Raw genomic sequence first — 25928 nt, forward strand, 5'->3', positions numbered from 1 at the left:
GTTCTTGGGCGCCTTGGCAAGAGGGCAGATAGGCAGACAGGCAGGCCGCGTGACTAACCCGCTGCCGCAGCTGGTCGCGAAATTATCGATTCGCGAAAATTTCCCTTCGCCCTGGTCATGCGCACCTCATTTCCACCCCGAAAATGGCCGCACGCACCGCCGAGAGGGTGTGGGATCTAGTTCGAAACGCAGCCGCTACGTGGCGCTGCTAGTCGAGCCACGGCGGCTGCGCTCGGAACGCGCGAATCTAGCGGCTGGGGTAGGTTTGAATTTTCGTTTGATACCGATGAACTGCCATCCCTCTCAGCTGGTAGCGAGATGCCTCTGGCGGTAAATTGCAAAGGCAGCTGTTTCCGTGTCCCGATGCGGCCCTCCTCATTCACGGAATTATTACACTTGAAAAATGTCGACGTGCACACTCTACCCCTTGTCTAACCTCAATCACGGATTTCGTGAGAATCTTATAATCTCGACAATTCAGCTTGATCGAGAATTTACAAGAGACACAAATATTCTAGAAATCTCAACGACCTCGCATTCGCCTCGTGTTCGTTTGATGATTTTATCAATTTTCTATATCGATAATCGTCCAACGTCTGTATTTCAAGAAACAGACCAATCATCGTCAATACTGACTACGAAGATCCATATATCGTTATATCATCAAATTTCCCTACTGTATTCAATTTTTAAATCTCTAATGTTTCCTAGTCACTCGTACGACTTCATCGATCCTGATCAATGATCGATAAACCTATCGGAGAGCACTAATAGATCGTTTCTAAATCCCCAAAAATTCGCGAATCCATAACGTCCCAAGGGATCGTAGAGTTAGGCCGATTTTTCCTCCACCTTTTTTTTCCCTCAACTCTTCTCGGGCGTCGCGAATCGCAGTAGGAGAAGAGTGTGAGTGGGTCGCAGCGTAGTGGGAGAAACCATGGGTGAGTATAAGGGGTGTTGGGTGTAGGGCAGAAACGCTGGGGATGAGGCGTCGGGTTCATGTCGGGTTGCCCGGCCGGGGAGCGGCAAAAACGAAGATGGCGGACCTCGCGACGCCCGTCCTCCACTGACGGTACGAAGAACGACCGGCTAAACGCGAAACCTGCGAAATCCCGCGAATTCGACGTTAATCCGTGTCCATCGAAGTCGACGTCGCGAACGCTGCTGTTTCCCCGTATAACGCAGGTCCCGGTTATTAGTAAGGTGCGCGAAACCGATCCGCCCCTGGAAACACGACGGACGGACAAGAGAAGGAAGAAGATAATTCTGATCTCGGTGAAAGCGACGCACGAGAACGAGTACCCTGTGCTAATTCTAAGACCACCCGTGTCCCAGTGTAAGGTTGTCCAGTGCTTTAGTTAAATAGATCTTCGAGCGAGTGACTCCTTTAAAGCCCGTTTCATTATCCCACGGGAGACAGCCACGCAGGAGTGTCGGCTAAGGTGCGCGGGGGTATATCCACGTCGAAGGAGCCCGGGGTGGATCGCCATTATTTTGCGGAATCTCGGAGGCCCGCGACGCCCTTACGTCGGAGAGGATTCGACGTCGACAGGACAATTCGTCACAGCGAATATTCCTAATCGTCACAGTCCTCCTCGTCGTCAAGGGGTTGTTCATTGGTGTCGTTGTCGTCGTTGTCGTCGCGGGGTAACCCATACGTGTTTCCTCCTTGGGTCGCTGCTTCCCCCAGGAGGTCATCTCTGCTTTTTGGCCCATATCGGTAACCGTCAGGATTCTCTCTGTGATACTTGAGAAGGCCGAGGGATACGCGGGGATCAGTGCTCGTAAACGTGAGACTCGGATGTGTCCTGGATCCCGTCCGGCCCAATTTCTCTCTGCTTCGTTCAGGAGATACTTTCAAGGAGGTTATGGTTACGTCTTGTGAAGAGTCCTTTATTATCGTGATGTGCGGTGCGTTTAATTGGTGAGATCGACTGTGAAGAAGGACGCGCTGTGGCAGTCCCTCCTCGAGGTGAAGGTGAAGAGAAGGATTAGGAAGGAGGTGACGGAGGTGACGGAGGTGGGTTTTTATCGTAACTAAAATATCAACGAGGGAGCTGCGGGATCAGTAAAGGCGAAACAAAGGCGACCCTGTTTCCCTTGTGCTTAACGTGAGTGAGAATTCGTAACCTAAACTAGAGGAAGGAATAGAGAAGAAAGGACACGGGGAGACGGAGAGAGCGCATGAGAGGACAAGAGTGACAGAGAGAGAGAGAGAGAGAGAGAGAGAGAGAGAGAGAGAGGGTGTGTAAGAGAGAGAGAGAGAGGGTGTGTAAGAGAGAGAGAGAGAGAGAGAGAGAGAGAGAGAGAGAGAGAGAGAGAGAGAGAGAGAGCGTAGGAGTGGGTGGGGACAGAGAGAGAGAGAGAGGGAGAGAATCAGTGTGTACTTGTCGCGTAGGTGTGTGTGCGTGGGACCTGTGTACCTAATACCGTGTGTACGTCTCTAGGAGAAAGATAGAAAGAATCCTGAACGAAGGACAGCGATCGCACGAAGATCCATCCACTTGGATAGATAAAGAGCATCGTAGTAAAGCGAAGGAGACTCAAAGAGGAGAATAGGAGACGAGAAGTGATCAGCGAGGAGGAGGAAGCTGGTAAAGAAGGAGGGTGGAGTAGGAGCGGCGGAAAGAGAGAAGGGAAAAAGGAGACGAAGCTAGAGAGAAGAAAGAGAGGAAGAAAAGGAAGCGAAGGAAGTGAAGTAAGAGGCAGTGAGGTCCTGGTGGTTCGGCGGTGGCAGCGGCGGCGGCAGCGGCAGCTACGGTGGTGGCGGCGGTGGCAGCGGCATTGCAGCTGCTGGTAGTGGTGGTAGCAGTGGCGGCGGCGGCGTCAGCGGCGTCGGTGACGGCGGGGTGTGTCCATGGAGATTTGAGGCCGAGCTGCTGCTGCTGCTGCCCCTCGTAATCGCGCGCGTCGCTCATCTCTGGCTACAATCGGAAGTCCGGAGACGAGGGTGCCGCGAGTTCAGAATGCAGCATGAACCTCGGTGTCCTGTCGTGGGAGCTTGCGAGCCTCGTGTACGGGGGGAGTGCCTACGTGAGAAAGGAGGTGTCTACCTTGCCGAGGAGAAGGCTCAGGGGTTCGACCCTTTGTCACGCGAGAACTGTCACCGGGAAGTGGCGCGCGGGCAGGACTCCGAGGACAAGGTGGCGCAGGAGCATCGCCAGAGGAGTTTGCGACACGCGAGGAGACTCCTGGCTCAGGGGAACTTCTAAGGGCCCCGCTATCCCGGGACGCTCAGGCAGGTTCGGGGCCTCCTGGCCCGGGACACGGACGAGCGGGGCTGACTCCCTCGTGGAAGGACCCGGCTCCGGTTGCCGATTCAGCAGCCGAGCACGAGCCGGTACTTGGCCATTCCGGGACTTTGGGAAGCCACGTGCTCCTACGGCCAGTACCCGCGCTACCGATTGCTCCAGCTCGTTGTCCAATCCAGGAAGACCCTGCGCCTCTCCTAAATACATCGATCTACGCGTTACCCTCGCCGGACCAGCACCGGCTGTCCGATTCCTTTCGACTGGCGCGGAGATCATCCTGGCCGCGAATAATCTCGTTTCACGGTTACCACCTGGGAAGCGGGAAGAGTCCTGGGGAACGGGGCAGGAGTCAACGGAGGAACGCGAGAAACTCGTGCAAAGTGTCATCGTGTTACGATCGGCCAAACATAACCTCTCTGCGAGTTCAACGAGCTCAGGAAATCCAGAGTCGCAGGAAGAAGCGGCGTCGTTCGCGTTCAAAGTGTCCAGCCGGTTTCAAAAAGCAGGATCACCCTGGCGTTTCGTGTGTATTGAACGCCAAGAGGAGCTGTTCGAAAAGAGTACAAGGAGGATCGAGAGGAGGTGGAGGGAGGATCTTGGGGTGCACTCGTGCCGAAGGAGAAGCTGGTTTCAGGGGCGTACGCGCGAGGCGAACGGTGGGCTCAGGCCTTCGTGGCAGCGATGCAGGGCCCCCTGCAGCCCGGCGTACGCGATCGCAAAACGCACTCGCATCTCATTTTCAAAACCGATCTCGAAATCGATTTGCCGTATCGTCGTTGTCGTCGGGTCGGCGTCGACGAGAAAATCATCACCGTCAGCGGCACCGTTGTCGTTGCTGCTACTGTCACTGCTGTTACTACTACTGTTGCTACTATTGCTCCTGTTGCCGCCGTCATCGACACCGCCAGTATCGTTGTCGTCGTCGTCGTCATTATCGCCACGTCGGAAACGTCGTCGCCAACCGGGAAGGGAAGTCGTTCCGTTCGATCGTCGCCGTCGTCGCGAAGGAGCGTCAACGTGGGGACGCTAGAGTCCCCGATTTCGTGCTCATGCGACTCGACCCGCCCACCTCCACGGGACCACCCAAAACAAAAAGGAAGCGAGCTTATCGTCAGCCTTCAGCACCACTATGCTCACTGTCATCTCCATTGCTATCGTCATCCACATCATCCTCATTCTACCTCGAGGACGCTTCCTGCAATCCGTACCTCTCCTACTCACGTGGTATCACTATCGATAATACCCTCACCCCGGAGAACCCTACCACCACCAGCGCCACCATCAGCATCGTCGCACCCCGTGCCAGCGACACTCGCTTCGACATCGCCACCAGCAGCGTCTCTACCGACTGTTCCACAGTCAGCCAAGATGGAGTCCATCAACCAGAGGACGAACCTAAGACTACCACTGCCTTTTATGTTACTTCCGTTTCTACTTCATCTAACCTGCCGGGATTCAACGTACGTAAGAGAAGAAGTCAGGAACCTAACTTTACCCCACGTCCGGCCATTCCAGCTGGCCAATCGCTTATATGCAACACGTGTCATGCCGATCACAGCTCAACGCCAGGATTGTACCCACGGAAAAGGAAGTCTTGCTACCAACGACGAGGCTTTACTATCACCGGAAGTAGCGCCAGCTCGCACCGGATCAGTCGGAAGATTTCCGCTCTCCCAAAGACGAACCTCGTCTCCTCGAGTCGGAGCCTTCCTTCTCACGATGACCTTGTTTACACTGCCTTTAATCATCAGCACCGTGTCGACGACGACGACGACGACGACGACGACGACGGCGACGACGAAGACGAGAAAGGGGAAGACGATGGGGATCGCGAGGACGAGGACGAAAATGAGATGGAGAACTGTCGACAAGGTTATGACGAAGTTGATTATGACAATATGGAGTATTCCTGCTCGTGTCTCCTTCCCTACCGCGTGGAGAAGCCTGAGGAATCCAGGTGGCAGAAGAGAACGAAGCTGGAGACGACGAAGATGGAGGCGAAGACGATGGAAGCCAGACCGGAGAGATCATCTTCCTCAGGGAACGATACTCCGCACGAGACGACCACGTGCGTTGATGTGCCCGGTGGTAAATTCTATAATTCCATTGGATACGCGTCTAAAATTTTATCACCTGGTTATCACGATAACCTCCAGGATGACGAGGAAGAGTGTGTGCATTTTAGTACGGAGGAACCTCCACGATATCATGATCGTCATCATCGTCGTCGCTGTCGCTCTCGTCACAAGGACAGCACCGACTTCGACGAGGTCTCTCCTGAAGAGAACATCGTCGCGACGAAGGAGAACGATTACACTGCCCGGTTGGCGAAGTCGATCGTCAGGAAGAGGGAACGCAGAAGGTCACAGATGTACGGGGAGGGTACAGGGAAGTCAAGAAAAAAGTTACGAAGCGATCGACCCGGTAGGAGATGTTACGGTCTTCTTCTGGTGCTGTACCTCCTGGCCCTGCCCATTCTCTGCGCGACGAACCCCTCGGCCCAGGTCGCCTCAGGATTCGCACAAAAGCAGCCGCCCCTCACCCACAGTCAGAATTTCACCCAGCGCAACTCGTCCGTATACTCTCAGCCAGCCGATGAGGAAGTGCAAGCGGAGTATCTTCAGCAGAAGAAGCTGGTGGAGCAGGAAGTGTATGAAGAGGAAGATGCTAGTACGAACATGCGGGGTCTTCCGGCATCAGGAGTGCACCCTTACAACGAATACACCTGGGAGGTCAATCAGATAAACCCTTGGCTGTCGGCCTGCGACCTGGCGGGACCAGCGCCGGCCGACCTTCAGGGTAGCTGCGGTCCCCCGGAAGTGCCCAAGGTCTGTCCGATGCTCTGCGAGGTATCGTCGCGGGGCGACGTCTTCGGCGAGGTCGTCGAGCAGACCAGGATCGGTACGAGTAGTGCTATCTTTACGACGTCGCCGTTACCCCCGTCATCAACGTCGGCATCCTCCTCGTCGTCCACGTCCTCGGCCACGACCACGAGCACCAGGAGCACCAAGACCACCACGAGGAAAACGTCGCCGATCAGGACCACGAAAACGAACGAGATAAGCCAGGAGAATGTTCAGGATCACGACGATATCGAACGGATGGCTCCGGTACAGTGCCTTTTTTACCTCGAGGAGTCGCACAAGAGGGATGTCTGTCATGAGGAGTTCGGTTTGCGCAGTCGGAAAAGTTTTGTAACCGTAAGGGAAAATCGCTATTGGTTTATAAGTGGCCTGCGTCTACGGCATTGCTGCGAGCACGCTGTCGTGAACGCCCTGGCTCCCGGTAAGGGTGGCCCGCTCGAGGATGTTTTGAATGGAGGTCGGAGATGTACAGCTGCCTTGGAAAAATTATTGGCTGTGGACGCACTCGCTGCCAGGCTTCACTGTGAATTCGAGGAAGTATTAGCGCGCTACGACTGTGCCCAGCCCTATTCGGTTATCCACAACTGCACCCACTGCAAGGTGAGTCCACAACGTTTCCTTCCTACTAGATACTACTCTCTTCTAACTCTGTTCTATCCCATTCGTTTTCGTACCCCTCTAACCTACAATTCACAATAGACGTCCCACCGGTATCTACGACGCATGACAAATGTCCCTATCTCGTGATCTGCCTACTGGCTATACCCATTGTCCTCAACCCGAATCACAAGTAACGAATGGCACTGAGATAAGACCTAAATAAAAAGTCTCGACTAGAGTCCAATACCTAATAAAATAGAAAACTAGCCTGGGATCTCCGGTTTTGGACTCTTCCTGGAGATGGTTTTCACGAGTTGACCCACATTTACGCGTTCAACGATTCCGTCACGCTTTCCGAGCTCACGCGGCGTTTGCGCTCTACTATTTCCCAGACAGTGAGAATCGCGCGGCGTCCCGACGCCATCGCGACGGTCCTGACCTGTTCCTGATTATCACCGTAAGGATCCCCTATATCAGTTGAACTGTCGCGTGCGTACCATTGTCCTCAATGCCGTCTGATAAAGACACGTGCACAATACACTGTTACGTTATCCTCCCATCTCGTTATTATTATCATTATCAGATCCAGAGACAAGTCCCAAGGGACTGAGGGACTGCGAACAGACGTGGACAGTAAAATAATAGTGATAGCTAATATACATCGAAAATTTCCATAAAAGCAATATTTTATTAAGCCAGTCTACTCAACCTCGTTCATCCACCTCGTACCCCTGGTCTTCGTCTATATCGCGTACCCTGTCCCTCCGCAAGACCAGTTCCAGAAGCCCCAAGAAGGAACGACCCCTCCTTGGACAAAGTTCGCTCGATCGAACGAACCTCTTACCTCGTTCCTCTCGGAGATCGACCGTCTTCCTTAGCGAGAGAGAAAAAGAGTCAGCTCTCGCTCCTTCCGAATCTCCTACGTTAAATCTCTCAGAGGGTCTTCCCAAGGGCTCATGATATTTCACCAATAACAACCGATATTTCCCTATGTTACTATTACGATTTTTATATCGTTCTCTTCCTGGCTGGATTCTCACTCAATGTACTCTTCATGGTCATGGATTCTCTTTTTCCTTTTTATCTTCATCCCCCTTGCACCCCTGCAGCACTTGAGAGTTATCATTTTTATACGAGGCAGGGGGCGCCACTTTGCCTCTATGAAAATCGCAAGTTTTCACGATATTCAGAATTATACTATATATACTATATATATATATAATATACGGTGTCTGATCGACTATACTTTAATTATACTATAATTTTTATCTTAACCACGAGACGCCATTGTCGATTTGACTGGTATCGATTGTTACGTATGCGAGTCGATGTTTTTTGGCACATAGCATTATTGCGTTACGGGTCTATCGGTACTTCGAAATTTTTCCTTTGTTCGTCAGACTCTTCTCCTCCTTTCAACTAACCTCCGTATCGCGTGTCCTGGATTTCACGATGGTCTTCCTGCTTCGCGCTCAAGTACCACTCGTAGTTCCTTTACTTGGATTGTCGAGTAGAGAATGTCTTTCTTTCTTGTTTTACATAAATCCCTCAAGATACGCCGATGGATCTGGATTGATCGATGGCGCTTTGCTTGTGCCGTCATTCCTGTAATGTCATGCTATTAGGTCTAATGTGTTTACATGACGATGTGTATACAGGATAATGAGCTTTTGTCTATTTGCATGAGAAAATGTGGGCTACATTCTCCCATGGGGTATATCTATTCGGAAATTGGACAAGACTTTGGTCTCGATGTATATTTTTGAGTGAATAAAAATTTTGAAAAAAATTTTTTTTTCTAACTTACGCGTTTCACACGTCGACAAAATATTTCGGCGCTTCGAATATATTTCGATATTTTATTATGACCTTAACACTTATCTATGTTATACCGTAACAGATGGAGACAGTATGATTTTCATGTGAATCTTTTTTTTTTTTACTTTGAATATCCCCCTTATGTTAAATCCCAATAATTCCCTATATATATTCATATTCCTTCTAGAAGAAATATTCTGTATAAAGAATCCACTTTCCTTTCCCCTATCACACCTATGTCTGCAACCACTTGGCTCGAGACACCCCGTAAAGCCATGTAAAAATATGCCGGAAATCGTCCGAGGATACGTATTTCCGGAAACGTTCGTCCCTCCAATGGGAACCTTATAACGATATTGGTGCTTGTCCAGCGTGATTCGCCCGTTTCCGTCCTCATTTTCAGTCCCATGGGACGTCACTGCCGATAGTAAGAAAATGTCAGTATCGGTCGGATAATTTCAAAACGTATAGTAAAAGTTCAAAGGCCATGGCCAGTGCTACAGTAAAAGGCTTTCCGAAGGAATGCCATTTCGTATTCAAGTTACGGGATCGCGAACTTATTCTCCGTTGTACAGTTGGTACCCACTGTGTGTACTTAGTAAATACGCGAAGTGTCTACAAAGTGGGCAACGATGTCCTGAGGTAACCCAGTGCCAGTACATGTATATTATACACACATATTGTATATATATCCACAAAACGAACCTCCATAGACATACATGGCGAAGGGGGGTTACAGCGTTCTTAATTGAGATCATCTTACCGCAAATAATTGCATCTACCCTCTGGCGGCGTCATCGCGACCCTCGGGAAGGAGGAAGCTGCATCCTCGGCTGGGCGGAAGAAAATTAATATCCATTCCCGCGCATGGCGCGTCGTAAGAAAATCATTTTCGCTCTCGAACTTTTACGACATATATCAGCCAGGGGATGATTCGAGCATAAACAGTGAAAAATATTCAACCCTCTTTTCCTATATCGAACCGAATAAACCAGGCGCAGGGTGTAATAATTAAATCCCAGGTAATACCCACCCCTCGATTATGCGGCATACCAAGGGGGTGTAAGAAAAAAAGATTAAGTCATATATATCACGCACGTACCACCGTCGTGCACAGAGGTGGTAATTAGAATTCTCCTAGCTGGTGCAATTTCATTTAGGGGTTGCCGACAAAGTTTGACTAACCGTAACCTTTTGATGGAATTTGTCTTGGAAGCCTCTGTTTGTTCTGCCCTCCCCCCGCCCCCCTTAATCCAGACCGAATAAGGGATGAAGTAATTGAACCGGGAGGACACTTAGTCTTCGGGGGACCCTCGACAGTATGACAAAATGCCGGTATGGGCTGAGAACGTCTGGTTTATGGTGACGTAAACATTTTAACGTCGACTAGAGACACTGCTTTGTAACGTAAGACTGGGTTCGCGATTAGCCCATAATCCTTTTTCGCTCGACGGGTGAATAGAAGCCATTGCTAAATATTACAGCGTCGACCGGAAGTGGCTGGGCCCGATCGCGCTGGCACATCAGCGTATGGTTATTGGATTGGGGCATGTAATTTAGCCGGTGACAATTTCACATGCTCGTAACAGGGTGGGTTAAAGGGAGGGGTCGGGGGGTGTCCCCTGTATGTCCATACGTGCATACGGATACGTTATGGTATACGTATCTGTATATGCATTTGTGCAGCTATGGATCTCGCTCGCTCTTGAGCGTTGCCCAGCATCGGTGCATTAGGTATGGTCGCTGCAACCTGTCTGCTCCAGGCATTACCACTTAACATATCAACCAATATGGCCACACATGTACGATACAGACGCGTAACGTATCTCTTGCAGGCCAGTGAAAATTTTGGAAAAAAGGTTGACTCTTTTGAGTGAAAAAATTTCATAGAGTTCAGTCAATCGGTTTATTTACATCGATCCGATTCTTTGCATCGCACGTTGTTTAAGGACGATGCTAGATCGAAGCGACGATTTGACAGCTGTCAAAATTGACAGTTAGGATTCGACCGCACGGGAATGTATACATATAGTCTCGTATCTTTGCGACCTATGCTGTTTCCGTTCTATAGGGATTCTTATGATCCTTCCTCACCTCTAAAGCGTTTCTTTCCTCGATTGAAACTCTCGACGGATAACGCTAAAGGGTGTTCACAGGGAAAACTACTTTCCCGATGGAACTTTTATCCGATCCCGTCCCTTCGGAGTTGGATTAACGCTGAACTTTTCTCCTATTAACTTTACTCTCGTCTCATCGTTGCTTTATGGCTCGGAGAAGAAAGATTCTTCGAGGACTAGTAGCTGCCACCAGTCTACTCCCTCGAGTTCCAACCCTGGCAAAAATGAAATCTGTGCTCCCTCCGTACGGTTCCGATAAATTCAGAATACTTGCCAGTGAGCCATCCGGACATGGTCCGGCGAGATAAATTTTTCAGACCGTCCCCAGATATCAGCTGACGATTATATTCAGTCTGTGTCTAAAAAATTTTGCCTGGACCGCCCCTGGAGGCTGGTACCAAAATAAAATCAAGGATCAGGAAAAGTTCGTCTGCTGTAGATCCTTGGGATACTTTTTGGATCTTTCATCTCAAAATTTTACATCCGTACCACAAGGTGTCTCAGGGTCCACGCAGTCCTGACGTAGACACAGCATCCCAACGCCTCCGGGTCTAATCAGATGCGCTAATGCATTATAAATCTTGGACGCATCGAAATTCCCCCACTTCTCCCCCCCCTTCGACGGGACTGATAAATTGCTCGTTAATTACCTATTAATTGCATAAACACGTGGTAACCCCCTCTCTGTCTCTCGCGTACCAAGCAAACGCGACGGGACTTGTATGCGGTCAGAACGTCATCGCTCTGCTTTCCATTGAGCCGAAAGGTGAATCTCCACACGACGACAATAAAGGGGACTGCCGCTCTCTTGATTTCTCACGCCAGACCCCCCTCCTTTCTGGTTTGGTGTCTAGTTTCATCGGGGCTGATAATAAGTAAGTTAATTAAACCCTGCACTAGCTCGCTCATTTACTCAGACTTTGATATAAACCCAGTCGGCACCCCCAACACCCTCCCCTCTGCCACCCCTCCGTACCCCCACCAGCCGCAACGGCAATAAAAGCAGCGTGTTGCGATGTGCGTCTAAAAATAGGCCCTGTTATTTCGGGACGTGGATTTTAGCGCAATCAATAGCGAGATTGGTTGCGCTCTCAGTGACTGTTCGCCGCCAATATATATCGACGATATAACAGAGATATTTGCGGGGCCGATGGGAGCTAAAAGAAAAATGAGGAATTGGTTGGGTGAAAAAAGAAAAAAAAAATAAGAGGATTTTAATACATAGCCAATAATGTGGATGCTCCGTATAGAGGTCGAGAGTGGTAAATTACGTAAGAGATTTTTTTTTCAATCAATATAGACAATTCCCTCTAATTTATTGATAGGAGATACGGATACAGCGGAGGGTTACAAGGAACGAAATTTTACTGAAAAATTTTACACACCCTTTAAATATCTAGGTCTCTCCTCATCACTGTCTGAGTTTCCTGTCTATGTGGTACATACTCTTTTTTTTCCCTATCAAGGCGATTCGAGCAGCAATCGGAATTCGAGATGGAGGGTAGGACCTGGTCGCGACCTAGATTTAGAGGAAATCGTGGATTTTCGTTAATCTGACCTTCGACAAAGCGACCTCTCTCATTCCGTGCCATAATCACATAAACTGTCCGAGAGAATGAAGCATCGAAATCCATTGGTAATTGTAACTATTTGTCTAACATTGTAAAGTAAAGTAGGACATAACCGTAGAGTTACGGCACGGTCGTTGTAATCTTTATTGGCAAAGAGTAAATGGACTCTAATATAACAATCTGAAATGAAGTCGCGGACGAGGGTGGAGCAGGGGATGAAATCGTCCAGAAGAACGATATACCTGGCTATAGCGTCGTAAAATTCAAGAACGGGGAATGCGGAAGTTTATATATACACATATACCTAAATATATATATATATGCACGTAGATAAACGTTATAAAGGCGCGAAATGGTTTTCGCAAGTATTTTAAATAATCAGAGCGTCGCGGTAGTACGGGTACGCCCATAAACGTGGGAATAAGAGAAACGACGTGAATTCAAACTTGAATGATCGCTCAAATCATTTTCGAGAACTGGATCTACATTATTCAGAAATACGGCAGCACGGAATTACAGTCAGGCATCCGGGCATTCGTCAAGTATAAACCGTACTGTCATATTACGTATTATTTATATATATATATATATATATATATATATATATATATATACACACATAGACGGGTATAAAAGCAAATGGGGATACAGTCGGTTGATCCTCCTCGTAGTATATCCTGTTGACATGTGCGTCTGGAAGCGTAGCGAACGGAGAAGCTCTCTGGTGCCAAGGTGCCATGAATACTTAATAGTCCAAACTATCGTGGAGAAGGTGAAGCTTTCTAAGGAGATCGAATTGATCGACCTGCATCATAGAGTGTATGAGGGAAATTGAGAGGGAACGGTTAAAAATTAATTGAAGTGTAAATTTAATTAAAAAAAAAAAAAAATCTGCCAGCTGTCCAGATTTGATCGATCACTTTATATGTATTACGAGGGTACTCGATAGAGCCTTATTTTACCAAGGAAACTAAAAGCGACGTGGAAAGTCTTGACGGAACCGGAAGTCCTGGCAAAGTTCCCGGTGAATGCGCTTTGACGAGCGACAACGCAAAGGAACTCGAAACGAGCGTAAAAAGTGGAAGTAGCTTTCATTAAAGGTAGGTGGAGGTGGAGGAAAGATGCTTGGGGTATGAGTGTAGCCTTAGATAGCTAGTATCAGTTCCAGGGGAGGTGGCCGAGGACGGGAGTCCAGGAGGACAGGAAGCTACATCGGTGCTGGGTTAGAGGATACTGAAGGAGGTAGTAGCATGGAAGCAAACACAGGCAGCAGTTGGACCTAGTAGCAGAAGTAAAGGAGGATAAGGATAAGGGATGGAGAGGGAATTTTCTGTGAGAATAAGAAGGAGACGGAGAGCGTGGGGGGCTGATCCAAGTGAGTGTGAGAGAGAGAGAGAGAGAGAATGATAGAGTGGAAAGGAAAGCTGCCTCTGGAGCACTAGTTCCGTGTGGACGGAATACGGATCAATATCAGATGGTGAACGTTCGTTTGGTTCGGAGTATAAAAACCCAGGAAGGTAACGCGACGAACGTACCAGCCATACTAACCATGCGATAGTGAAATATATGTATGTATATATACAATATTATATTGATATATCTACTTCTCGTTTCTTTATTCGGTATATATATATATGTGTACCCCTCACCTGAAACTCGTTACGGCAAAATTCTTAACCGTCTCCGAGAACCGTCGTTATCTTCGTTAAATTGTCGAAGCTCCCGTCTGGAGCTTCGACGGTTCGCCGCTTAACAGCGCCATGGCGCTAACATAGCCTAGTGTTAGCTTTAACGAGATCTTAAAACGAAGCGAAAAAAAATATGTAAAGTGGGGTTAGCGCACTTGGGGATTACTGAAAATTGCGAGAAATAGTTTCGTTAAAAAAAGAGAGAGAGAGAGAGAGAGAGAGAGAGAGAGAGTGAGAGAGAGAGAGAGAGATATGAAAGAGGAAGAGGGACAGAGTTTGCAATGCATTAAAAATTGTAGCATCGAACAGGGATAATCAGTGCATTAATAATGGTTAACGTGGCAATGGGTATTGTTCAGGTTTCGAATGAGACCGGGATTTTTTTTTTGTAAAATCTATAGTTTTACCTCAACGTCCGAGGGTGACTTATGTCAGGACTATTAGGGATCTGTGAATCTGATCAGGGATCTTGGTTGGATTTGAGGGGCGTCAGGAGAGCTATTTTTCATGTCGACCCGAACCCCCAAACACACATGATCTGTGCCACCGACCCGCAGCCCACATATCTGGCAGAATTTCGGTGGCCCTTTTTCTTCTCTTTTTCTTTCTGGTCTCTATTCTGTTCGAAGCATTAAAAGATTACTTCTTTCAATTCTTCCCTCCTGCAGGCTGCCGCAGACCCGAGGTGTGCTGTCTGTATGTAACTACATCGACTGGGTAGGGATGATCGATCGTTTGAACATTATTAAGGACACGTGAGAGGGGGAGCAAGAAAATATAAAAAATTCAGCATCCATTCCTTTCGTCTTGTTCCTGCATTCGATCGTATACATATAATAATTATTTAGCAAGGGACACAAATCGCGTGACCACGAATCACAAAATTATATTCTACATTACCATACGTAGGTACGTGTATCGTGGTCATCGTAGGTAATCGTAGGTCCAAGGAAAGTGCAAGCGCGCATTCGGCCAGCAGACCCTCGAGCGTGGACGGAATTTAAACGAATGCGATTATCCGTAGGAAAATAACAAATTTCTCGTTAGGCGGGAACTTCCTGCGTCACGTTTACGATATCAATCAAAAGAAGAAGGTGGAACGGGTCTTGGGCAATCTTTTCCCATTATTATTCCGACCTTCCATCCACGTCGACACTGACATTGGCCTCTTCCTCGCGAGCCACCAAAATCCCACTGGCGTCGCCCCTCCGATCTCTGGTACTCATCCACTCGTTAATGTACACTTACGAATCGTTGGGGGTCCGGCCGTTTGTGAATGAGCCTGTATTGCTGTTACTCGAGCAATACGAGCGGTGTAAAGGCGAGAGACTCGAGAGTCAAGTGAGATTGGGGACCATTAGGCCAAGCCCTACAGGAAGTGCACCTACACGATGACACTTTGCAGGGGCGAAACAATATCCGCTCGAGTATGGTCGCTAAGGCGACTTCCGTTCCTGCGCTGGGGGATGGAAGGCGTCAAGGAAGAAGAAGGTCTACGTGAGAAAGAGAGAGGGAGAGAAGGTCTGTAGAGATAGAAGTAAGGGTTGGGGTCGGGGGTGCCAACTGGGAAGGTCTAGAAAGGGGCTGGAGAAGATTCTACTTTGTGGACTATAGAAGGGGGTAGTTTTTCCAGAGCTGACACTAATGTGTTTCCAGTGGGTGGATGGATGAGACAGGGTTTGAGGTGGTCGGCACCCCGACTGTCCGTCCATCACCACTATCCTGGCCATTGGCCACTGGCCACCGCACTGATTGATTGTACCTTCCACGTCAAGCGACCACACCACCCAGCCTGTACTATATATTATACACGTCTATTCGACCCTTTACAACCCCCTTACAAAGTTGGTTCACCCGTTCCTCCCTTTTGCCTTTTTACCATGGTTTTTGCCACTGTGCCGGGAAAAAAAAACAGGCTCAGGTATCGGGACGAACACGTGTATAGGAACGCGTACATCGGGAATGTACGTTGCGAAAGATCGAAAATTGTTAAAAAATTTTGAAAAAAAAAAAAAGAAGAACTGAAACGTTCGAGGGTTGGAAAACAATGGGGGGAACGTTGTCATTATGATTTTTGGACAAAGGGCCAAAGTTTTTGCAATTGTTTTCGTTTTCTTTCTCGCGGATGAAAATTCATCCCCCGTGTCTCTGTATAAGAGGAACATGATTTTATTCCTCCCTGCCATTAGCTATGGCTGGTATATATATGTATACAGCCCGGCACGACAATGAATTGGCCGCCCGTACCCGCTAACCAGCGATTTTATTCAGACTCACCCTCGTATACATTCCGATTCCGGCCTGATACATATTCAGTGCGCACCCTGAAACGCCAGAGCGGCCACGTTCAGAGCTTCAGGATCAGCCGCTAGGTGAACGAACCGATCTGTCTCCTAGTCCCTGCGCCACTTCCCAACCCCCTCAGGACAGATAGAGATATATCTAGCGGCAGCCCTATCCACCAGACAGCACTTTATGAATATTCTCAGGTGGACCCGCAGCATCCTCGTAAATAGTCCTGGACGTCCGCCAACGCTTCAGGATACTCTTCCACGTAAGGTATGAGGTACACCTAGAAGGGAGGGTGGTATAATGCGGAGCCAGCAAGGAATACTGGTTATAAGGGAAGTTTCCCGAGCATAGATACCAGTTGCAGTCTCATGACCCCATTTTCATATAGCGAGGATTCAGAAATTCATAATACGGCCAACTGGTAACCCCCTATATATTAAAAGGGGAATTTAATTCGTAATACGGAACAACAAACAGGAGTGCCCGTTGGATCCTCACGACGTCTTCGTCATGTTAACAGGAACAAATTTTCCCCATAAGCATTTTTCTCCCTCTCCTCTCTCTCATTTTCTTTGTGCCAATATCTCTCGCGTCCCTTGTAACTTCACCATGCGACCTGTCGTCTCCTTACAGTGATATCGAGCGTCCCCCTCGCCAATATTATCCCATACAATTCTTTCCCTATTTTCCGGTAGCCACGAGATCTTTCCGTGATCCATTTCGTACAATCGATATTCGATCGTCCGGAGGGATTCGATAGTCGTGTAACAGCCGCTACGCACGGAGGACACTTGTACAAATGAGAGAGAGAGAGAGAGAGAGAGAGAGAGAGAGAGAGAGAGAGAGAGAGAGAGAGAGAGAGAGAGAGAGAGAGAGAGAGAGAAAGCAAAAATGGAACCGACCGAGTATCGTTTGACCTAATTTTTGTGTATTTTTTTTAACAAAATACAAACACACTACTCTTTGGCAACATACATTTATTACGTATACAAAGCTATTTAGCTCAAACGCACTCATCTGAAGTTGGCTTTCCCACAGACATCAAACAGACGGGCTAACTTCAGTTGGTACGTTTGAGCCGACTGGTCTCATACAAAGTCTGTGTTACGTACCCGAAAGATTTCAGACGGTAGCATTGATAACCTCAAAAAATGGTAAAATCATTATTTCCAGGTTAACTTCGAGGTTTTAGGGGTTAAACTAACAACGAAATAAAATATCTTTGAACCAAATAGTTTAGCACAGACGTCTATGAGTACCAGGTAAAGAATTATAACCACCAAGTATGTACCACAGGTGCCGTGGGCACTTTGACTACGAAAGCAAAAACAGTTTTTCCACGAGTCACGATCAAAATTCCAGCCTCGCCTCTCCTCGTGGATTTAGATTTTCCGGGGATTCCCCGACAGTGGCGGCGAGTCAGGTGTCCAAATCACGTTGTAAATAGACTCTTGGCATCGTCCCCTTTCTAGTATCGATCAGTGCTGCCAACCAAGGGATACTAACGGGACTGCCAGAACTATAGCACCAACGTAAAAGACTGTACAAGGGTACAAAAAAGTATCACCCCCATTTCTAGTAGGAATCTTCCACCCGTCCCATCGCGGCATTGGGTGAGGACGATGAATCCGAGATAAACAGTACCTACTGCCGAGGAAACTGCGATTTAACTTCAATCTATCTTTACGAGAACCGGGGCACCCTGAGCGACCCTCTCTTGGCAGAATTCCACACGGGAGGCGCGACTCTTTTACTTCTTCTCTTTTTCTTTTTTTTTTTACCGCGCGCGATTTATCCGGCCTTTATGTCGATTGCTTCTCTGCGCCTAGAGCATAATACCGAGACAATGTAATTGGCCTCCGCCCCTTGCGCCCTCTTGCCGGGTGTCGCGGGAATCGATAAAAACAAAGAGACTGAAAAGACATAAGCGCCAAAGTGCTCTACGAATTTATTGGAGAAACTTTTCTAGCGACGTATCTTTTCTCCCTTCGATTATTTTCGCTCTCCAGCTATACGCAATTTTCTTATGGCACTTCTTATCACCGTTACGATAAGAGTCCTAAGTACCTGTAGTACTTGATTGTGCCTGTATATATATATATATATAGACGGGCAAAGGGTTACAGTGGTAAGAGAAACCCGTCGAAGGGCTGGGGTTACTTTAACTCCAAGCGTTTAAGGGCCTGGAGGGATGAAAGCACTGGTAAGGGTTGAAAAACTCATCACTCATCTCAACGTCGCTTACCTATCCACAGTGGATACCCAGAGTATACATATATGTATGTCTTCGCGATTCACTAGCAGCTACCCACCGAGCGAGCCGTGACGTTTGTAGACGCGTCCGGTCTCTTCACTGATTCCCCCTCCAGAAGTCTTTCTTTGGGTTTGGGTCTCCTTTCAATTCTCCCTGCATATTTGCATTTTCAATTCCCCTTTTTCGATCCAAACGACACTGCACCACCGGGCTGGGCCCAGCTGGGCTCCGTTACACATCAGTTCATTCACCTGGCCACATCTATCCCGGTAGCCGTCGTGGCACGTAAGCCATCTCTTTTATGGGTTAAGGTAAATGCAAAATACTATACTCGTCTTACTGGATCGGAAGTAATATCGCATGATTTTTCAGATTACAATTTCACCTCTAGTCTACGCTGTATCCCACGGTCCTCTTATTGCAATATTTCACTCTTTATATTTACTCCGGCAGATTCTCTCTTAAGGTTCGTTCGAGGTGTTTGTCACTGTATACCGAAGGGATCTGTCGTGATATAGGTTATGTATGTATATAGTACGGATTGGGAAATACGCGAGCCTCGTTTCCTATTCCGAATCTCAAATGCGAATAAGGATGGATACGATGGGTTCATAAATCACCTACAATTTGCTGGGATCTATTGAAAGCGTGTGGATACTGCATCATACCTTCTCGTAGAAAGGACACGGACTATGAACTGAGCATATATATGGATTATGATGGACATAAATATTACTTTATACGTGACGTAAGAATTTATTTTTATTTTTTGTAAGAAAAAAAGTACGATACTCTGACATGGAAGATATTGGTGTTTATAGTGATTTGTGTATTTATACCGATCACACTGGGTACTTGTGAATGGTACGTGCCTCTGGGATGCTGTTACTTGAAAATGGCTGCTATTAATTGAATCAGATTTCTTTCTTTGGTAGCTCAAGAACTTTTTCAAAAATAAGAGACAGAATGATACACCCGATGTATAACAAGGTCGGAGTCACGTTTGTTCCTTTTCCGAGGCGGCGCCTGTTCGCTTACGAAGCAGCTACGGCCTTGTTTTCTTGGCGACACAACAAATGGGAGTACAAGGTACTCGGAACTCGAGACAAGGTCGTAGCGCATCCCTTTGCGAAATATAAGTACTGGTTCAGAAGTACGTGGATACATAAAGATCCAAAAGCTACTTTAGACTCGAGGCTTCGCGTCGAGATCAGAAAAAAAATATACGAGTTTGAGTTTTTCAATCGGATTTAAAAAAGTGGGATTTTTTGTGATATTAAAAAAATGTAACAGATTAATTTTGCACGTGCATGTAAATTCTTTTTGGGTAAAAAAGTACTGCTTTAATATGAAACACCCGCTAGCTACGTGCCATTAGCGCTATTTAAAGGGTTTGCTATTGCGGAGTTCCTCTTGAGTTTATAGTAGGCAACGTAGAGGGTTTGACTATGCAGATGCGGACGGTTTGACGTTGGAGATAGAACCGTGATTGGGTGTACAGTTAGGAATTGAAACTACCTATAGCACATTGGATACGTAGTTTATCGATATAGGATTTAGGTTAGGTTATTACTATGCGTGACTTTGCCTGCGAAGAGAATTGTTTTTACCAGGCAAGTAACATTAACGTAATTGCCAAAATCACTGAAGTTCTTGCATTGGTTATCGACTGACAATACTTCAATAATACTCACGGCTGCTCTCAGCCTTTTTACTCTTGTAAATTAACAATTGGATAACGTATTCACGGTTTCCCTAGTGTTTCTTCCGCTGCAGTATACGGGCTCGATTATTAGCGTTATATACCGACCTACAGAGTCGCTTCGTCTATGATTCAGCCTGTTAGTTTATTGATATTCCGGTAGAGGCTCTGCATCAAACCCACTGGTAGTACTGCGAAAGTTGTCGTGTCTCTGTTTACCTTCGTGCAATGGAGTGAGACATAACCATACCTGCAGTGAGTTCTAGAATAGACTCACACAAGTAGAAACATTGGTTATGTAGATACGAGATTGGTGACCGAGAAAAATTTCGGATGCTTCATAATTTTTTTTTTCCTAGTTCTTTAGTAGCGAGCAGGCGTATCAGTTTGTTCGTAGAATCATCTGTGGCAATCCTTCTGTAAAATCTAATGACTGTAATGGTTTGAGCTTTTCCTCGGGGTATTTTGGTGATACCGTATCGCATTGTGCGATGGAACTTGTTTGCGAAGGGGAGAAAAAGAGAGAACGGAAAATCCGTAGAATAGAGGATGGGGAAGGCATTGATAATCGCCTTTGCAGCTGCATTGTAGGCTGCATGCGGAAAACTTTAAGAGGGTGGCTGGCTGACTGGCTGGCGGGATAGCTGGCTTCGTTCGAAGGGGTTGAGGCCGCGAGGCAGGGCTACAGAGATATGGGCTAGGTAACCAGGTCACCGGGACTGAGGGCATTGCTTTGCAAACCCCTGTTCCTCTTCTGCCCCACTCGCTACCCAATACGACATACGAACAACAGCATCACTCTCTCGTACCATTCCAATAGGTACCTCTGGGTCGTTCTATAGGGTTACGTCATCCTTCAGTATCAGCATCCCTCGAATCCGTGTTGTTTCTGTCTGTCTTATTTTGTCTGTTTATCAACCCTTTTTCTTTTGTTATCAACTAAGTGAACGACAGTAGCAAAATAGCAGCGGTTCAGCGACGGACCGAAGCTGCTATTGTAATCGGATCAGTGTTATCGATTTAACGATTATTGGATTTACAAATTTACAGAGTTTCGGTCAATTTCTCATAACTGTATTGGTATCGTTTATCGAAATTTTAAAACCTGTTATTTCTAGTAGACGTATTTCAACTAGAGTATTCTTAACGGATGATCCTCGCGTCTCTTCGTACTCGCAGGCGTCGCTTCCAGGGAGATTAGCGTTTTCGTGGATTTCATGGAAACAGCGTCAGATGGCGCTGCTTGGGGATTACTCAAGGAAATCGGGAAATGATGCATTGTTTCAGACTACGTTGTATTATACGAGGGACAAGTAGAAGAATGGGGAAAGGAAGGTCGACGAAGGGTTGATGATGAGAGGGAGGAAAAGTTCCCCCAAGAGTGCCAGTACTTGTAGTATTAGTAGTAGTCGTAGTCGTAGTAGTAGTAGTAGTAGTAGTAGTAGTAGTAGTAGTAATAATAATAATAGTAGTACAAATGACGATGATAGGGTGGTACGGAGGACCGAGAGGGGCGATGAGGAGGTAGTGAGGGTTGCTGGTGCCGCATCTGCCTGGTTCCAACGGCAGATAGCATGGAGGGACCAGAGAATTGGGTCAGCCAGCTTGGAGGGTACTTCAGGTGGTAGGTACCCTAGTAGCTAGGGTGTCTCGCGTCTCTTCCTGACCTCCTGTTCACTCTTTTCCTCTTCATCCAGCGCTCTCTTGCTAGCCCCGACCTAGCTACAGTAACGCAGTGGAGCTGGGTAAAGTCTCCGGAATACGTTGAGCCCCTTGAGGAAAGAGTTACGGGCGTAAGCACCTCCGGCTTGGACGAGTCAGCACGTGGCGCGGTGTTCGCGGCTTACTGGAATTTTTCCTGATTGAAGACGAAGTGGACAGAGACTTAAGAAAAAAAATTACAAAAAATAAGAGCTGCCAAGAGCAGAAATTACGGAATTTAATGTATAGCGTTGTCGGTGGGTCTGGGTATAGGATCGGCGAGCCTAGTGCCATCTGGCGGTCGATTCGACTGACTAGCATTGGTAGTAATCGCGGGGGATCCCCGGAATGAAAAAGAGGCACGAGTGCATCCTCGCTGATAGGCTTCTAGCGGAGAATACAGAACGCCAAGAGAACCGCCAAAAGGAACAATACGATACAACTAGACCGTGCGATGTGCAATATTTCTGCAGGCTGGGTACTGTTTCTGCACGGTCTACGTTACTGAACTGCAATCCTTAACTCCGGCACTTCCTTGCTATGTGGATACAAAAGATTCGCACAGTCGCGAGCTTGCGAGTGATAACGAGAAATAACGGATCTGTATAGAAAAATATAATATTCATATATTTTTTTTAATCTCAGCAAACAAAATGGCTGCCACTATCAATATCCTTTTCATTCGCGATATTAGATTATCTTTTTTCGCAATCTCTTTTTCTTGTCTTTATTCGTCTCTGCGGGTATCCACTATCTCGTATTCTCTTCTATTATGACATTTAGCTAATGCCGCGACATCCTTTCCAATGACAGAGACGTATATCTGTATGTATACGTTTTACTGTGTATAACAACCATTCGTTTGCATACGAAAAGTTTTCACGGTTTTAAGCTCATTAAAACGTGGAATTATTTACGGTATGGCGTTACCAGAAAGTTCGAGGAGAACCCTCCATATATTTTTCTTCTTTTTTTAAAATTATTATTCGATTCTTTCCCCCTTCTGAAACTCACTTCAAACGCGAACTCATTGTTGGTAGCGGGTAGGCTTGTCGAGCGATAAAAACAGGTCCGAGCGACGGTCAGGGGGTTTCGTAAGAGAGCAATTATCCCGGGAATCTTGAAAATAACAGAGGTACTAAGTGCAAGTTGGTACCACTGACGATAGCAAGCGTATGTATGTATGTAAGAGTTGGCACTGAAATAGGTAGAGGTAAAGTCAAAGTACTACGAAATATAGCCTATACGCCGCTAGCTTCTCGCTACACCTATATGATATATATATATTCTACATTGAAGATTATGTAGGACAGGCAGTGATCCGTGTTATGGCCAGCCGCCATTCGACCTCGGCACTACTCCAGGAAAAAGGGATCTTCAGGTCCCAGGGAAAATTTAAAGTTTCATTTGAACACTGTACTATGATATTCCTACGTAAATACGTGTCCACGCTCACCCCCGTCATACATACATATTTATCTTTTAAAGTGCCTCATAAGCATCCAATATGGTGGTCAAGGAATGCATCATCGAACTGACTAATTTTTGATTTCAGGAGGCGTATAGAAAATGGGTGTGCAGCTCCCTGGTGCCTTACTTTGCTCATAGGGGACCGCTGAACTCAGGAGTGATTAGGAAAACGTTGAGGGGTGCAAAAATACGGCCATGTCGTACATTCTGCCAGGCGGTCGAGCAACGTTGCCCCTACTTGCTTCCGGGGGATCGTGCCCCTGCTTACCCCACGCAATACGCCGGCGAACCCACGTTTCTTTGCAGAGGTAGGTCCCAAATCTTTGATCATCGATGAGCCGACTCTTGGTTAGAGCTTAAGATGGGTACACGTGTCCTTGGCACCCTATTCGCAAAAATCATTACTACACGCAATATACAGCACTGTCATTACCAATCGTGCCGATTGGCCACCGAGCGATCCTGACGCTATGGATATTTTTCTCTTCCATTCCACCTTACAGATCCCAACATCCCCGAAACGGGCGGCCAAGCCGAGAGGTCGTTGACTGCGAATGACAACGACACATGCTGCTTCCAAGAATGTGCACCGGGTTTTCCTCACGCCGGTATATGTTCCAATTGCTCGAGGATGCAGATCATCGAGAGGGACGGTTTCAAGGCAGCGTCGGCTCCGCACTGCGAAGTCACGGTGCCCCTCACGGCGTCCACAGGTAGGCCTACGTAAAAATAGTACCCATCAGCCAGGATAAATAAAAAAGAGTCAATCGATGATAAAGTGCCCATAAATTAATTGGTCCAGGTCAGCAGCAGCAGCAGCAGCAACGGCAGGACGCAGCTAATCCCCAGGAGTCGTTCGATGCCGACAAGGAATACAACCCCGACCTCTCGTCGACCCTGACGCCCCTGGCGAACGAGCAGGGTACAAGCTTCTGCGGAAGCGGCGGCGTGGGCTCGATGACCACCTCATCCTCGTCATCCCGGAGTACCCAACCCTCGGTGCCCTTCTCTATGATCTGTCTATTCTGGAGTTGGGGCGTACTGATCACCCTCTGCACCGGCAAGATTACCGAGCACCTTGTCACCCTGGCACGCACCAGGACTCCCCTGCGCAGGATCGTCCTCGCTCCTGGCGCTCTCGGTTCAGTGGCCTTCGGTGTTTCGAGGACGATCGTCAGACTCGCAGGGATCACCCTGACCTTCCGATCCTTTCATAATAAAGTGAAGTGCTGCTGGTGCTCGTGCTCGTGCTCGTGCTACGGGTGGTGGTGGCGGTGCTGCTACTGGTGGTGGTCCTTGTGGAACGGGTGCTGGAGGTATAGGATTGATACGGCCCTGCCCGGGCTGCTGGATCGTCATATGAGGAACCGTAGTCGACCGGCGCGATTCAAGCGTCCCCGTCGTCGAAAGAGACGCCGCAGACGGTATCGCGGGAGAGGGAGACAGAGAGAGAGAGAGAGAAGCCTCTGGATATTCGACAATTGATAATAAATTGATAGGCGCGATTAATAATTGATTACGTAGACGGTACGACGGGGGGAAGAAAAACGTGTGCGGGACGGAGCCGTGATTATACGCGTATAAGAGAATAATATAAGGGAAGCAGAGACAGGCCCGATGCGAGAAGAAAATTTCGAGGGGAAACGGGTAAAGGGAGACGGAATTAAATAATAAAAGGGGCCGAATGGGGATACGCTCGAGGATACGAGGCCGTGGGAAGGCATACGAAGGAGGGAGGATCCGGGGCTGGAAAAACGGGATTAAACATCGGCAGTTCAGTTCCGAGATATATGGAGGATGTAACGCTAATAATAATAATGATAACAATAATACAATAATAAAATAATAATAATACGGAATAACGATAAAATAATATTGCCGGTAACGATATAATAATACAATTATTATACACTACTTACGTATACATATATATATATATACACACAAACACATAAAAACGCGCGCGCGCGCGCGCACACACACACACACACACACACACACACATATATATGTATATATATATATAAGTCATAAATAATGAAAATAATTAACATGAGGCAACATGGAGTATAGGTAGGTAGTGAACATGATAATGATGATGATGATTCGAAATATGAATATAGGGATGTGCGAATGCGAAATCGCCATGGTGAATCGACTTTGAGAAGAGGTCGGGAAATAAGAAGATAAATCGAGCGTCGTGTAAGGGAAAAAAAAATAAAAGGACACGTACGACGACGGATATTGTTATCGAGGTATAATATGTGTTCGTTTAGACATTATATACATAACTATTATATAACTATACATAAAAGGAAACTAAAGGAGGAGTATACACGAGACACAATTTATACGCGCATTCGAGGGACGGGTGATTTGAAAAGTGTGTACACTAAGTGGCGGAAGCCGGAAGTCGTGGGTGACGTCAGAGATCAGGCGACGTGTATACATATATGTATACGTGCGTTGTACGTATAAGGGACATGTGCGAGGAGGAATCAAACGAAGAGGAGGAAGAAAGAGAAATGTATAATTACGAGGAGCAGCCGTTGGCAACGATAAGCGGATGTGGGGGGGGGGGGGGGAAAAAAAAAGAAAGA

The 25928-nt window shown here is 47.4% G+C and overlaps 1 protein-coding gene across 1 annotated transcript; it reads left to right on the forward strand.

The window, feature by feature from the left end:
* The first annotated feature begins 4300 nt into the window (after positions 1-4300).
* Positions 4301-25253, forward strand: LOC107264388. Its single transcript, XM_015732598.2, has 4 exons — positions 4301-6715; positions 23414-23636; positions 23832-24041; positions 24131-25253. The coding sequence occupies exons 1-4, from the start codon at positions 4301-4303 to the stop codon at positions 24811-24813; spliced, it is 3531 nt and encodes a 1176-aa protein (XP_015588084.1). The 3' UTR covers positions 24814-25253.
* The last annotated feature ends 675 nt before the right edge of the window (positions 25254-25928 follow it).

The sequence above is a fragment of the Cephus cinctus genome, unplaced genomic scaffold (genome assembly GCF_000341935.2).
Source record: "Cephus cinctus unplaced genomic scaffold, Ccin1 Ccin1_scaffold0168, whole genome shotgun sequence".
NCBI classification, from domain to species: Eukaryota; Metazoa; Arthropoda; class Insecta; order Hymenoptera; family Cephidae; genus Cephus; species Cephus cinctus.

Excerpts from the sequence above, each read along its gene's own strand:
- LOC107264388 (XM_015732598.2), top strand. The coding sequence starts at position 4,301 with ATGCGACTCGACCCGCCCACCTCCACGGGACCACCCAAAACAAAAAGG. Across the intron at positions 6,716-23,413 it reads ACAACTGCACCCACTGCAAG|GAGGCGTATAGAAAATGGGT; the intron begins GTGAGTCCACAA and ends TTTTGATTTCAG. Across the intron at positions 23,637-23,831 it reads ACCCACGTTTCTTTGCAGAG|ATCCCAACATCCCCGAAACG; the intron begins GTAGGTCCCAAA and ends TCCACCTTACAG.